The sequence below is a fragment of the Cydia strobilella genome, chromosome 19 (genome assembly GCF_947568885.1).
Source record: "Cydia strobilella chromosome 19, ilCydStro3.1, whole genome shotgun sequence".
NCBI lineage: Eukaryota > Metazoa > Arthropoda > Insecta > Lepidoptera > Tortricidae > Cydia > Cydia strobilella.
In genome coordinates this window covers 4500858-4517505 of record NC_086059.1, presented here as the reverse complement: position 1 = coordinate 4517505, position 16648 = coordinate 4500858, and the positions used below count along the sequence as shown (strand labels likewise).

The window sequence follows — 16648 nt, the reverse complement described above, 5'->3', positions numbered from 1 at the left end:
AAAAGGCCGAAATGGGAGTTATTGCCCAGAATGGTTAATGAACTGCCGCTATCTAGTAAGCCAGAGAAGGGAATGTTATCTATAGTGAATGTTAAAAATGGTCTGTCACTATCTTGTTCTTCCTCATAGAGAACTGAAGAAATTTTATAGACAGTGAAAAAGTTACGAAGATAAGACAGCCAATCTTTCCAATCATTTGCATTAAAGTAATGAGCTTTATCTAAGTCGCGCTGAGTTAGTTTTTTGGAGAAGAACTATTTGAAGGATTGCATTTAGGGCAATCAGGGGACTTGTGACCTTTCAGACCACATTTGAAGCAAATAGGATAGTGAGGTTGGTTACAGGTGCTAAGGGAATGTCCATTGCTACGGCATCGGACGCAGAAAAGGTTAGCAGTAAATTTATTATTAATGCTATTTACTTGCTTTGAGAAATTATATCTGCCAGGTCTAACCTCCGAATTGAATGCAGATTTAGAATTATAATTAGAAGAGAATTTGGAAGTTGATGGAGTAGGCATATAGTTGAACTCCGAAGCCAGTTGGTCTACAGCTGGTTTGGGTTCTGTGAAGTTGCGGTCTCTGTCCAAAATATGTTCATAATTTTGGCATGCCGCTAGGAGTTCATCAATAGAATTTATTTTGTTGAGTGCAACAAAAACTGAGTAAGAAGGACGTATGTTTCTCAGGAGGATTGCCAGTTGTTCAGATTCCAGCAATTGCTTATTAAGGCGAGAGAACATGCCGTGCATAATGGAGACGTAGATAACGATCGCTTCACTTTCACCTTGCGTTCTAGCGTGAATAGCAGTCAAAAGTTTGTGATCGTAGTCCGTATTTCCGAAATCTCTAACTAATAAGTTAGAAATATCGTCCCAGGAAAGATCTGGTTTACGGATTTTTTGAAAGCGTATCCAATGAAGGGCTTTATCAGTGAAGATTTCAAACACTAACTCAGCAAGACGTTCCTTTTTAAGGTTGCGAGAGGTGCTGAATTCTTGTACCTTTTGAAGAAAAGATTTTGGGCAAGAGTCACCATTATAAGCAAGTTTCCTCAGCTCAGAGATTACGTTCGAAGGAGAAACAATTTGGAAGGTCTGTTGGCCGAGAGGAGATTTTAATTGTTGGGAGTTAGAAGTAGCTAATGATGTCTCAGAGGTCTCGGGCGCGGGAGCGTGTTGGGAAAACTGAGGGGTAGATTCCGCTGATTCAAATAGTAAGCCTTCATAACTGTTCTCCAAAACCTTGAATCTTTCAGAGAGAGTGTTAAGATTATCTGCAAAAGGAGAGTCATGATCTAGATCAATACGATTAAATCTATAATGTAAGTGATTGATAAATGATTCCAACCTTTTAGTTGCATATAGCGAAGGTTTCGCTTGAAGCTGCTCAATTTTTGCTTGTATGAAGGTAAGGCAAGTCTCAATCTGTAATAAATCTTCCTGTGGAGGAATAATGGAATTAAGTACCTCCGATGCGGGTTGCGATTGACCCAAAACCTCTGCTTGCTTTTTCAAGGCAACCAAGTTTTCCCTAGGTTCCTCTAACCTAATGCGAACCTCATATTCTAGCTCTGCTTTGTTTAGATTAGCGTATTTAATGGTGCGTGCCATATTTGACTAAAGAAATAAAATAAAAAAATTAAACAGAAAGAGGCCGAAAAGTTATTTAAGATTTAAAGACACGGATTCTGTCTATAATTTAGAATTTAGAGGGTTAAGAAAGCCGGTAAATTTAAAAGTTGGGCGCCAAAACTGTCACGTTACTCCCTCCTCCACGTATATTGGAGGAGTGAGTAACGGAGCTAGGAGTGAGGAGGTAGAAAGGAAAAGATAGATATAACAGGGGTAGGTTCTTTATTTAACGGCTATTGTCTAAATATGACACGCTACAGATGGTTTAAATTACAAAAAGAATAAAATAAAGTTTATAGTCGCGCTAATAGCACGTGCAAGGCAGGAGCACGCACACGGATAGGCGCGCTGATAGCACGCGCAAGGTGAGGCGCGCTGGTAGCATGCGCACAGTAAGGCGCGCAGATAGCACGCGCAAAGGTAAGGCGCGCAGATAGCACGCGCAAGGTGAGGCGCACTGGTAGCACGCGCACAGTAAGGCGCGCAGATAGCACGCGCAAGAGTAAGGCACGCAGATAGCACGCGCAAAGGTAAGGCGCGCAGATAGCACGCGCAAAGGTGAGGCGTGCTGGCAGCACGCGCACAGTAAGGCGCGCTGGTAGCACGCGCACGGTAAGGCTCGCTGGGTAAGGCGCGCTGATAGCGCGCGCACGGTAAGGCGCGCTGGGTAAGGCGCGCTGATAAGCACGCTCTTCAAAGAGGCGAGGCGCAGTGACAACACGCGCCTGTTGAGGCGAGGCGCGCCGATAGCGGGCGAGGCGCGGTGACAGCACGCGCCTGTTGAGGCGAGGCGCGCCGATAGCGCGCGCCTAGGAGACGAGGCGCTCCGCTAGAGCAACTGCAAAGCACCACCGGACTTGGGTGCGTGCAGAGAGCGCCAGACTTCGCCAGGAACACAGGTAACCTTTTAAGGAGCGCGATCGAGGGTTTCTTGATGGTGCGGGGCCTGGCTTGGCCCCGCACGGACCCTTACAACTGATGTTCCTTTGTTGGGAACTAGAAGCAAACTGAATTCAGATGTCCGCTGGGCCGCTTATATAGCTAGCAATAACATTTTCTAGAATTCTTCTTTACTTCGTTATTAATTTTGAAAATATTTGAAAATATTAGTTCACCAGTAACAATTTTTAGGTAAAATTTAGAACAAACTACTTGAAAACTATACGACCTAAACTTCATGCTAAGGAATTTAGAGTAATTTAATAGTTTGACGGATTATGTCGAAACAAAGAAACAAATATGTCAAGGAAAATTTATAGTGAATTTTAGGTCGATTAGCTTTGAAATTATTATAAAAACATGAAATGATTAGAAAAACAGCAAGGTAAGTTTCAGGAATTATGAAACAGCAAGCGGGGCAGAGGTTTCAGACTTCGCACGCGACAGGAAAGTTCGCGAGAGCTTTAAGCATCTCCGTAACGTTATCCTGTGATTTTCAGGCGCAGATCAAGAAAATAGTAATTTAATTGGAGCCAGGGAATGCAATTTTAAAAGGTTCGATCAATTGGATTCTTACGCTAGAAACCAAAGAAGGGAGGAGTTACAGAGAAGTAATCCAAGCATGCAAGGTAAAACACTACAAGGTACATAATTAAATGTCTACACCTACAGCTCTGGTTCAAAACTATCTACATATTTAACTATGATACAGTTTAATTGTTCTACTTATAGAGACATATCTATTTTAAGCTGTTAGAGATTAGTACATTGTGCAACGTGGGGGGTAAATGAAATACTTTACGAGAGTATATATATTCACGACAGCCGCAGGCTGGAGTGAATAAGACTCGAGTAACAATATTCTTACCCCCGGAGTTACACACAATGTTTTTTATCACATCAGATACTTTTGATGCGTAGTCTGATTCGTTACTTTTGACGCTGACTGTACCATTATTTATTAAGCGCTAACCTTTTACTTATGTCGGTATTTATATGATACCTATAAATGCCTATCGACATAATCGACATATTATAGGTAAGAATATGTATGGCTGGATCTACACGGTAGGTTGGCACAGGGAGCTTGTTTTATGGCTGTTTTATAGGGGTTCATCGGAAGGAACTTATTGATTTTGTCAGGTTCAGGTCACTTGTATAGTCGTAATTCTATCTTTACTCCGGGTTTCCGGCTTCCGGTAATCCTTTTTGATAGGGTGGAATATTTTACTTGCTTGATTTTCAAAATGTACTTACTTCTCTAAGAACAAATTAAATTACTTTCTCATATTTTTAATATTTTTTACTGGAGGCCTTGGTCATTTTTTCCTTTGTATATATATGATATTTATTTTGTTTATGTACTTACTTATTACGAGTATTAAACATACGATTTGGGTACTTTAAGTAAGTACAGTCAAGTGTAAAAATATGGGTGCGCACATCATACTCAAAGATTTGTCCCATAGCTCTTATGTCAGCGAATTAAGAACTATGGGAAATATTTTTGAGTAAGTTATATGCACCCAGCATATTATATTTTTACACTTGACTGTACCTACTATTTTTCTATTTTTAAGGATTTGGATTTTAACTAGAATTTCAATGAAGTAATAAAATGCGCAGGTCAAAAATTCGCCCAAATATTATCCCGATGCATATCTATATTTTTTAATTACTTATGTTAGATGACAAACTACTTATTACTTTCTTTTGTGATCCTATTCACAATATTTGACTGTTACTTTTCTTTTCAAAGATGTTCATAAGGTATACTATAAAATTGTAGCAACGAAACATGTAAAGTGAGTAAAATCCTCCTAAATATTTAGGTAGCCCTTAACACTTAAAGTTAGATAATTACATGATAGATTTCCAAAATTTTTAGATATTATAATGTATTTTCAAAGAAAGACAATAAATCATAATTTTCCTAACCTGTCTAGATTGTTGAGCAAGTTATCACCATTCACGACAAATGCGAAGCCAGACGATATGTAAGTGGCCAGAATTGTCACCCTGCGCTTCGAGAGCTTAGCGACCCTAGCAATGAGCACGACCTGATAACAAGCCGACTGATGCCTGATAGTGAGTGGTTGATGCGGCTTTCAAGTCACAAAAAAAACTGTAGCATAAAAGATACGAGCTGAGCAAAAAAGTTACTTGTCAATAATATTCATACCTTTAAAGTAAAAATGTAGTTACTAGTTTCTGAAGTATATTTTCATGTCATGACAATGGAGTTGTAAAAATGTTGATGTCGGGTGAGACGATTGTTTTAGATATTTTTCATGGACTTTTAGATATAACTGTTACTGGCCAGTACTTATAGTTAATTTCTAAGTATAAGATACTATAACATCCACAAGTGACTTGGAAGCTACACCAATCGATAACGCATTAAACAAACCGATACCTGAGAAATTGGTGCGGTACCACATCGCATATCACAAAACTATGTTTGCAAGTTGCATAGTATTGATTAGTTCACGACTGCACAGCTGGACGAATAGGCGTCACCGTAATGCTAAACCATACACGTAATTTGATACTTTGTACTGTCCAAAAGATAGAGAAGCTGATTTATTTTATTATGTAACTATGCATGTTATTCTTTTGTGGAGTCTCTTTGCCACAGTGTATTGAGGAGACCGTGAGTTTTGAGCCAGCTTAAAAGTGACAATAAGCGCATTATCTATAATTTCCTTTCATTTCACTTAAGAACATGGCTGGTTATAAAAACCATGTGGCACCCTTTTTATTTGAAATTTAAATATTGTTTCGTTACGTTTTTCGGCTAAGTCGCTTTCGAAACTCACGGTGGGGTTTCACGAACAGACCACACACTGTACACTGCTATCGTGTAACACGCTGCATCTATTATAGGCGACCGATCATTGCATCGAGCTCGTCAAGCTCTCACAAGTCCATGCAGATGCAGGACACAGGGCACGAGAGAGCGGAATCTGACCCTGACAAACGGGGGCATAAATGGAGGCACGTCCAAGCTGTCATGGCATACTACCAGGCTCTCAGGAAAATAAAAAGGTTCGATTTGAGGGTTCGGTAAAGCCGCCTCGTTGTCGATTGTTTATCATTGTTTGTTTTGATTTCCCACTAATGTGCTACCTTCGTCTGTGTCTAGGCCTTCGGGAATGATCTCACTGGATATGTGTGTTTCTTGTGGATATTGTGTCTTACTAGCTCACTTTAAAGCGATTCTACTTTCCTACTGTCACTTGGGAGATCAATTTGTATTCAGTGTACTTGTTTAATTGCATCTGTTTGAACGTTTACATATTTGAATAGATTTATTAAATCTCTAGTATTAAGCTCCTGACTTTAGATGCAGTTTAGTTCTAGTTTTAGATACTTACGTGGATTTATAGATACATACTCACTAATATCTTACTCTACAAATATACTTTTTATATTTATGCAATTTTGTTTCTAGTGTGAATACTGCATAGTCGCATGTAAATACAGGTAGATGATTGTTTGCACGTATATAAATTAAATTTCAGTATAAATAAAGTCTGGAAAGCACAAATAAACAAATATATAAAGTGTGTATAGAGGCATCTTTGAAAGTACGATTAATTTGCATTGTGTGTGTTTATTTACAAATTTCCAATTTCTATCCAATACAAATTTAACGAACTATCTTTTAACTTACATTGGCGAAACTTTAGTGAATATCAAACTTAAGATCTTTCTTGAGACAAATTTAACTTTCTGACAGCATGATAACTTTGCTTGACAATACCCTAAATCTGTTGAAACATTTGTCTAACTTGTATGTGTGTATATGCAGAACAAAGTCGAACCAGCGATGGATGAAGCTACGGACGACGGTCCAGTTGAGTTCGGCGATGCAAATGAAGAAACCTCCCCTGAAGAGAGAAGACTCCTTCCTGAAGAAATTCTCCACTCGCCACATACCAGAAACACAGGAAACTGTGAGATTTTGCTATCATTTCCCAGATTTATCAGCATGTTTGATATTCATCCATCCTTTGTATGCAGCCTATGCAGGTCAGGTAAATGTAGAAATGCACAAATCATTTTGAATGATACCTAAAGTAAAATCAGATTTAACACTTGACCGCCACCACCATATAAGACATTACGATATCAACTTGATAAAAAATATATTTAGTGTCTTGACTACAGGTATCCCTGTGCACTTCTATTTTCTAAATCAGATTTTTTTGTGGTTAAAGATGTTTATTTCTCAAAAGATTACAAAAATAAACTTAACATATTTATTTATTTAATCTTTATTGCACAAAAGAAATACTTATCGTACAAAAGGTGGACTTAATGCCAAAAGCATTCTCTACCAGTCAACCTTAGGGCAAAGCAGAGAGATTGACATAATACAAAGGAGAGGGCAATTATACATAAATTACAAAGCCAATTCTTAACAACTAAGTGTGTGTAGTGTGTCTTAAACTATTCTATTACTTGTTAAAACTAAAGCTTAAATTGTATATGGATTCCGAATTGTCCGAAATAAATGAATTTTATTTTTATATTTTATTTTTATTTTATTTTAAAGCGGGTAGCTATGAGCAACGAAACATTCATCCGCTTCTACTAAGTAGCATTATGACAGGGTCGGTTAAACATGATTAGTATCTAGTGGTTAACCGTCGGCTACGATTGGTAAGTTAATTACATTAACATTTTAGTTTATACAAACATAATCTTTTCGTACATATTTATCATTGTTTCGAGAAAAAATCTATGGGAGGGTTACATTTTTTTTCGCGATTTCGTGGTTGGTCCCATAGTAAAAGTTGCTTAGTATCCCAAAATCTCCCTGGCAACGGGAATGCACGTATTTTTTAGCCACCCTGTATATTACATTATTGTGTTTTATTTTACAAAAAGTTAGAGGAATTTTATTACTAAAAACATCGCTATATCCAAATTACCCACTTACCTTTCTCGGTTGTTCATAGTAACTGGAATGTGAATAAGTAAGTGGAAAGTTATATAAGTTTTCTTCTAAATCAAACAAGCCTTTCGGTTTTGCAGTTTATTGTAAATAAATTATGGGCAATTTTCTGTAGCGATTGTGAATGTAGTTCGCATGCAATGTATGGAATATTGATATTATTTACTACCATCATGCAACTTTAAAGACAGTTTTAAGGTCGAATGACATCTATTTGTAGGCATCTTTCCAACGTCAAAAACATTATTTTTGGAAACAATCTTTTTTATAAGAGCATGCTAGTAAAATACAAAAATATGGCGAAAGAACCCTGCTTTTAAGCGGCTCCCCGCGGTTTTCATTGATTTTTGACAAGTTTTGAGCCGTTACTCCTACATTTGCACTACAGATAGAATTATTAGACAAACGGCTATCGGGTCTTCAATCGTTTATCTCCATTTTTGTCTACCGGATTTTGAAAGAAATTAATACTTATTTTTTTATGATTTTTTTAAACATTATAACACGTTAAAACATTGTCTAAAAAACACTTTTCGTAACTCGATTGCTGTAAGACCTTACGTATACGAAATCTACATATTTGGGTTCGTCTTTGACGTCTATGACAACCGGTCAGAGATTTTAATTTAAAACTACTTAACACAAAAGTTATGGTCAGAAAATAAGTTTTTTTGCATAAAATTGTTTAACTTTAATGCCAAATCTCGAAGACTATAGACTATATTTCTTAAAGCCGTTGTTGTTAATATGATACCTAATCTACACAAAAACATTAGAAAATTAAGGGATCGAAGGTAATTGACGCCAGGGAGCCCCTTAAAATAAATGAAATTTGCAAATACCTATTATATCGGTATTATCAATTCAATGCATTCCAATTCTTTGAGTTTCGTGTAGATATCCTATGTACCCTTAAAGTTACTTAAAAAAAGTAGCAAGCAATATGATTCCTAATGTAAAAAGTGTGTTTGTATATGTTTGTGATTAAGTATTTAAATAATGAGGTCAATTCCGTCTTTTAAAGCCTCGATTAATAAAACTTGGCAAAACTGAAGACCGTATTGTACACGGTCACAATGTATTTCCTATATGTCTATATATAAGCCTTGATTAAATTTTTAAATGTTTTATGAAGCTATATGTAACAATATTTTTTTTGTAAAACGCTGACTGAATTGACTCTTCCAACACAACTTATTCTGACATCAATGATCGACTTTCCCTCCAATACTCACTATTTACACCTAAATCGAGGCCGGCATCAAAATAAATCTCAATTACCCTCAGGTAGAAGACACAGGGTCGGAAGGTGCGACCGGTGACCACAGGTCGACGAACCGGCAGCGGCGGAGGAAAGTGCGAGCGCCGAGGACCGTTGTCAACCCTGATGAGAACTTCTATTTCTACTGGTTGTGGGTCATCACTGCGTGCGTGTTGTATAATCTGTGGACGCTCATTGTGAGGCAGAGCTTTCCTGAGTTGCAGGTGAGTTTTGACCTTTATTTTTAATTTGTGGGGTGATTTCATTTCTCAAAAGCATAAGTGATTTGTAAAAGAGCTGACTAATTTTGAGGTATTTTTTTAGTAACTTGATGGATTCGAAACTTGATTAAACAACTTTCACTATAGAAAAAACACGAATATGGGTCTAAAACGCACCATAAAAAAGTGTGTAACAGTTTTTGCACAAATACTAAAAGTCTACTTTACGATTTATTATTTTTAGGTATAGTTTAGTTTTAATGTTAGTTTATTTTTTTGTTATTTCAATACCTTTATCGTAATAAATATATATGCTTAGTACCTATTTAAAAAAAAAACTAAAAATATGAAAATGGCTTCTAAAAATGCGCAATTTATTTGTTCAAGCTAACTAAAACTAACAATTCAAAACAATTATATCCGCGATCCTGGGCACGCACAGCCGTCTCGCTCACGCTCAGTGAGAGTGAGAAAAGAACCTGAACTCACGGCGCCTTAACAGTCCAATAACTCGAATCATCTCTAGTAACTATATAATTTTCTCAGCTTTTCGATTGTGTAAATACTAAATACTTATATATTGCTGATCGTATAAGTTAAAAGACCCAAGATGTTGAATCAAGCAGAAAATCGCTTCAGCAGAAACGATTTCTGCTAGCAACATAAAATTATTGAAAGAAATATTATATTATATACCCCGGATTAACTGAAGTGAGAATATAAATACCTGTCATTATCCACTCAACCGTCCGAGACCGTTCAACTACTTAATTCAAATGTGAAGTCTACCCCAATGTAATATGATCTAGAATTGTGTAAAAACCACACGTAATCAGAGATCAAACTTATACCGGTTGTTTTAGGAAATGTGCTCGATAAAAAACCAAAGAAAGGTTTTACGAGGAGTAAGCATGAATACGCATGATGAATTTTATAACAAAATCTAGTAAAATAGAGAGCAAATGAGCAGTTTATTAAAATAATGTGAATATTAAAATAATATATTAAAATAATAAAAAATAATTATAAAAATAATAATCATTATAATTATTCTATTGTTGCACCTGTGAACGGGTTCCAGCAGGCATTCTACATGACATTAAAGCTCTCCAAGGGGCCTCTACGTGTTGGATCTATGTCCCCACGCAAGCCTATCAAAACACCGGGATTTATAGGCCCGTGAAATCCAGAATTATAATTATAATAATTACAAAAATACAGGCCCTGAAGGTTTCAAAATTAGTTTTTTTTTGTTTTACTTCCATTTTATCCAAAACAAGATTGTATTGCAACTACGCAACTACTTGCATAAACGCAATATTTCACCGACAAAAACGCAATTTTCTTGTTTTGTCCATACTTCAAGAACGACTCTCAGTGACTGGCGTCACGTTCACTTATCGTTTTGCGAGTGAAGTATGACTATCGGACTTTGGCTATCATTTACAACTTTTGTTTTGCTGTAATGCAATGGGATGGGTCACATATAGGCGAAGTATTTCTCATTTCAAAAGATACATTTTACTCCAGTGAGCAAATAAAACCATAAATATCTCACTTGCTCAGACCTTTTCACTCTTCTATATGTGTTATATTTATTCTATATCGATTGTCTCCTGTTTACAAACAGAGCCGAATTGTTATTCCCCACGGACGACATCATTATTCTGACGAAGCTACACAATATATCCACCTAAATGTATTCGCAACTATTGCCACCGGTCTCAGCGCATTTGCTGTACCCAGGCAAGCAGTCGACTCAGGATGCCAGTATAAGAGGCACCTCACAGGCATGGATGATTTTATCCACGTGATAAAATTGAAATTGAGTGATTGAAAGTGACGGATCAAGGTCAGAGCATTGTTAAGGTTTAAAAAAAAACTATAAAGTCGGTTAAAATATACTGAAATTGGACCAGGAAAAAAATTGCTAAAATATTACAAGTAGTATCAATATATACTTACTGGTACATGTATTACGATGCTTCTGCGAAGCGCTTATTTTTCAGTCATTTTTTTATAGGACGTTTTCAATGCAAAGGTAAAAACTTTTCTAAATCAACACTTTATTTCTAAAACTAACCTGCTCACCTAAATCAGCAATGAAGGTTTCTTTGGGACTGAGGTACTCTTTCATTATTTCCCAAGACGCAGGCTAAGTAAATACGAAACGATAGTACGATCTTAAATACTCCCTTGGGAGCCACTTGGGCTGCGAACAGCTATTCTCTGACAGCATTTGGTGAAACAATTGCCAAGGCACTTTCACCTCTAAACCTGAATAAGTAAGGACATGAATAGTTTTTGGTGTCAGCAAAGATAGTTTTGCAACGACGTGAGTAAAACACGTACTGAAATACAATCAAATTAGCTGATCTCTTTGTATTGGAATGGATTTTCTCTTGAAGTCTGTTTATATGCAATTGCATTCAAACAGCATCTCATCAACTGATTGAATAGTTTTCTCTTCTTTCAACTTTAATTGACTTGACTCATACTTTTCGGTAAATTTAGTTTTAGAACAAAATGTCACTTAGTTAATTGAGTACTTGAATTAAAGCAATAAATGACTGATTAATGACTAATTCGTGATTACTTTAAATAAAAACTTTTTAGAGCACTGTCATTTAAGAATGACATTGGGATATTGTTGCTACTAATTTTTGAAGTGGTTATTTTAAAAAGATTCTCTCAAACTTAATAACTAGGTCCAGCCGTGTTATTTGCATACCCATTAAACAACGTTTAATCTTGGAAAGTCATCCTGGAAGATTACAAAATTTCAAGCCTAAATTTTAATGGTTATTCTTAATAGATATAAATAAACTAACAATTAAATACTTACGGTTACTTAAACATAGTTTCCTTTACTACTGTTAACTTTAAAGATGATCAAAAACGGAAAAGTCTTTTATTATTCATCACTAAAACATTGCGTAAAATCATATCTCAAAAGATTTCGCACTTCAAAATCGATGCACTGTCCGAATGACCCAAATAAACAAAACAAAATCTACGATAGTTAAATAACGCATTCTTAAAAGGGCTTATAACCTCTTCTACGCTCTTGAAAAGTAAATCTTAAAGATAAGAATCGTAGGTTGCATTATTGTTTAAAGAGACATTAAGATACGCCTTTGGTAGTAGTGTATCTTCAGTCCTAATGGCATAAAACACATTTCCACCATATCGCCGGGTCCATTTATTGCGGCTAACGAGCCGTGGCTGCTCATCAGTAAGAGGAATATACGCCCTAACACATTAGTAGGGTCATACACGTCATAAATATCTATAGGTACACATTTCGTTTCCTACCTTATGCTGGCAACTATACTCACTTGGTTAGTACCTAATCGAGTTGCACTTTTTTTATTAAATATTATTTTTCATAATAAGTATGTCAAAAGTGACGCAGCTTCGCAACGCAATACATAACAAACCACAAAGTGTGTCGTAATATTAACCACGCACAGTAAATAACAATAACAGTTTAAATATTCTGTTTAACGAGTGTTTGTTTGTGATAAAGCCCGGTCTAACTTAAGTCATCCTTTAAATGGTAGTTACTAAACAACTATGTTTCTCTGTTTGGCCTAAAGGTTGACTGGTAGAGTATGCCGTGTGGCATTAGTCCGCCTTTTCTAACTGTATATTTTTACTGTGCAATAAAGTTTAAATAAAGTAAAAAAAGTAGCTATCATCTCCAGTCCACATGTCTTACTGCTGAGCACGTATTTCCTCTCATTACAGGAGAGGGCTTTGCATTTCTTCGCCGTCATGCAGTTTTCCTTTACCGAAAGTCTACTGATAAATGTCAAATATTTTGCACAGTTTCCGAGAAAGTCATTGGTTTGGAAGTCGCGCGCCTGAACGCCCAGTACGATTACCATTTCCGTTCAAATAGCAATTTCAGATAATGTTATTTAAAATAAAGTACCTGCACCAAAGAAGGCCCATCGATATTTTTATTTTTTTTATGTTTAATAGGTATGAAGGAGGAGGAGGAGGAGTTTTGTCTATGGTACTTGTTGTGCAGTTCTGTCTATTATGGTACTAGCGATATTTGCAAAATTTTAATCATTTGCACTTATAAAAGTAAAATTTTGAAAGGAACCTTAAGATCCTGGCCTTCTTTACCGCAGGTACCTTACTGTAAAAGTATGAACTCTGTTGATGAACATACTCCACCAGCGGCCGAAGGCTGTGGCGGTGTGATGCAGGCGCGACACAAACAGCGCTTACCCGGTGCGGTGTAGTAATCCGAAAGCCAGAATTTACCGGTTCGGCGGTACCACACAGAGTCTTACGAGGCGCCGTGTCCGTCTTCTTCTTTCTTGACTTCAGCGTGAAATCCTCATCCACAATGGTAATGCCGCTGCAGTCGCCATCCGAATGTGGCTACTTTCCTTATATTCACCAACACAGACCGGACAAATAAAATGTTTCCACCCGTAAATTAGCGCGCAATCGGAACAACAGTCATAAACCGTCCTCATGATTGTTATATAACATCTCTGGGCCGTTATTGTTTCCCATAGGACCTTCGCAAATCCGGGAGCTCGTAAAATTGGCGCTTGCGGCGATTTATTTTATTGTTCTTGAGTCTCTGGGTTGGTAAATTATTTTTGACACACGATGTCAGGAAGAATTCTAGGGTATTATTCGATGGTGTGGGACTCTGTATTTATAAGTATATTTGGCTGGGTACAGCATATACTTCATCATCAATACTTATCATCATCATGTCAGCCGATAGACCTCCACTGCCGGATATAGACCTCCCCCAAGGCTCGCCAATTCGACCGATCTTGTGCCGCTCGCATCCACCGAATTCCCGCGTATATACTTACAGCACAGCATACGTATATATTTTTATAGTTAATCCAATAAGAACACAAAAGTCGAGTTTTGCTCAGTGTTTCCCATCGTCGGTCCACACCGTAAAAGTTGGGAGACAAAGCAATTGAAATTTTTGTCTTTATCTATTTTTTGTTTACTTCAGTCAGTCCGTTGACCCTCACTATGGCTACATATTAAACTAACTGTGAAGCTAGTTCGATAAAATTCATCATGTAGAAGAAAGAAAAACAAATAATTAAAAACTGCTCCAAGTAATCAACAAGTAATAGTAAAATACTTATAATTTATAATATCGTTACTTTTTAATACGCACAAAACTTTTTAATATGCTCCTGCCTTAAGTCTCCGGTAAGCTCGGTTCTCCATGCAAACGTAGTTACGCTCTCATTTTAAAACGACTAGCTAGATTGCTCCGAAACTTTGTACTTACATCTATAACTAAGGTATATAATTATTTTATGTAGCTACAGTTACCATAGTAAAAAAAACTACAGCTAAAAAGTAAAAAAACTTATTTTTGCTGTTTCATTTGTTTTATAAACTGGAGGTATATAAACTAATTACAGACCTAGATATACCTCATGTCATTGTATGTGCAGTTTCATTACAATCCAACTCGTAGTTTTAAAATGAGAGCGAAACTCCGTTTGTATGGGAAGGTGAAATTCGGCTGACCTTGCCGGGGACTTTTAATACCTACATTACTCCTACAATACAAACAACAGATTGTTACAGTTTCTTAAGTTTAATCTTATACTGAGTGTAAGTTTTATAGCTTCAAGGCAACACTGGTCTTATAAGATTCATTTATTAGATGAAACACCTCCTACCCCCATATAATGATTGTTTATATTTAGTCAAAGTAAAGTGTCGCGAATTGTGGAAGGAATATTTTGACGAGAGGTCTCGGGACAAAGGTATTTGGTATAAAACAATTCAGCCTCAACCCTTTAACTCTCCGTGGATTGATAACAGTGTGTTGTGTAGGCAGGATCTAGTTTTATTGTTAAGATTGCGTTCTGGACACATTCCATTGAATAAATTCGTCTATTTCATGCGTAAAGTGAATTCGGAATTATGCACCTTATGTAATCGCGTCGAAGATGTGTATCACATTTTAATGGAGTGTGTCCGAAATGAGCGACCTAGAAGACAAATATTTCATGACAATGACAGTTCCATTGGGTTATGTAATACCTACCTATCGAATCCCATGTCCGATGTAGTTGGAAAGGTATTAAATGTTGTTAAGTGCGGTCTGAGGGACAGAAATGTGTGATGTACATACTAGATTTGGCTGTTTTTTTTTTAACTTTGTTAATTAAGTCTGATGTTTTATGGGGCGACATATTCGTTCACTCGAAAAAGCCCTTTAATAAAGATTAAAAAAAAAAAAAAAGTTCAGAATTCAGTTTCTGAGCCTGTTGATTTTGGTCTTTTGCAACGAATAATTTTGATTTAAATTGCTAACACAATATTTAGTTTTCATTTCTCATGCTCTGAAAATTGGTCGTTGTTGTTATAAAAAGTGTACAGAAATTTATACGTTTCTGCTGTAGAGCACTGTGCTTTCTAAGTACGTTTTTCTTTTTTTTTGCCATAGGCAATTATAATTTTGGTTGGATTTGTTGTACAATTTCCATTCTGATAATTAACTCCCCATTCCCTAAATAACGATATTTTTACGTAAGGTGTTAATTGTAAGTATATACCCTCAAGAAATACTACTAAAGTGCTTAGCCGTGTTTTTTTAATACATGTGATTTTACTTTCCTCGTATTCGAAATGAAAAGTAGAGTGTTTAACTCGGGCGAAAGGCACCATTTCAGTCTCGGACTATTGGCACTCACACTGCGTTCGAGCGTCAAACTACCTCGACAAAAATGGGTGCCTTTCATCCCTTGGTTAACAATCTACTATTACTAACTTAATCAGGTACCTACTTACATAATGGTTCAGTAGGCGTGGTTTCACCTAATTATTAGATTTGCTCAGAATATGTAATTATAATGTTAATTGGTACCCAAATTGGCAGGTTTTGTGTGTTGTGGATGTTCTATGTTATCATTTAATTGCCATTTCATTGGAACCTTCGTAATCGATTTATATCGTTAACTTACTTACTAGGGAGTTGAAAAGAAAAGTTGGTTGATTGATCAGGTAATAGGTTAACAACGACCTTATTCTGATTATGTTTTTAATCTGTTTTAATTTTAGGGCCCCTAGTAATGAACAAAGAACCTTTTTACTTTTTGCCTTGTAAATTATATTAGTTTTTTTTTCTCGTCCATCCCATAGATAGTGAGGGGTCTCATTTCATTAGATAAGATGTTTTTAAAAGCACTATAAAAATAATTTGTGTTTATTACGGTGTAAAATAAGTAGTGTACAAAATAACTAAGAATAATGTACCCAATCGTGTTCCACAGATAATGTTCCACATTTTCTGGGTGACGTGCGATGGCCTCAGTGACGCAGTGTTCGCGCTGGACCTGGTCGTGCAGCTGCGTACAGGATATCTGGAACAGGGGCTCATGGTAGGTGTTCTTTTTTTTATGAAATAGGAGGCAAACGAGCAGACGGATCACCTGATGGTAAGCGATTACCGCCGCCCATGGTCACCCACAACACCAGAGGGGTTGTAAGTGCATTGCCGGCCTTGTTCTTCATGTAGGTAGGCATGGTAGGTAGATGGACTTCCAAATGCTTCATGCTTACGACGGCATCAGCGACGCAGTGTCTTTCGGCTTGGTCAAGCAGCTGCGGACAGG

General features: G+C 36.8%; 1 protein-coding gene across 1 annotated transcript in view; it reads left to right on the top strand.

Moving 5' to 3' along the window:
* Positions 1–16648, top strand: part of LOC134750287 (uncharacterized) — a 196504-nt gene that overhangs the window by 139185 nt on the left and 40671 nt on the right. The window contains exons 3-6 of the mRNA XM_063685448.1: positions 5459–5620; positions 6387–6531; positions 8823–9020; positions 16307–16414. Coding sequence (XP_063541518.1) covers positions 5459–5620; positions 6387–6531; positions 8823–9020; positions 16307–16414 — 613 coding nt within the window. The remainder of the gene's footprint in view (positions 1–5458; positions 5621–6386; positions 6532–8822; positions 9021–16306; positions 16415–16648) is intronic.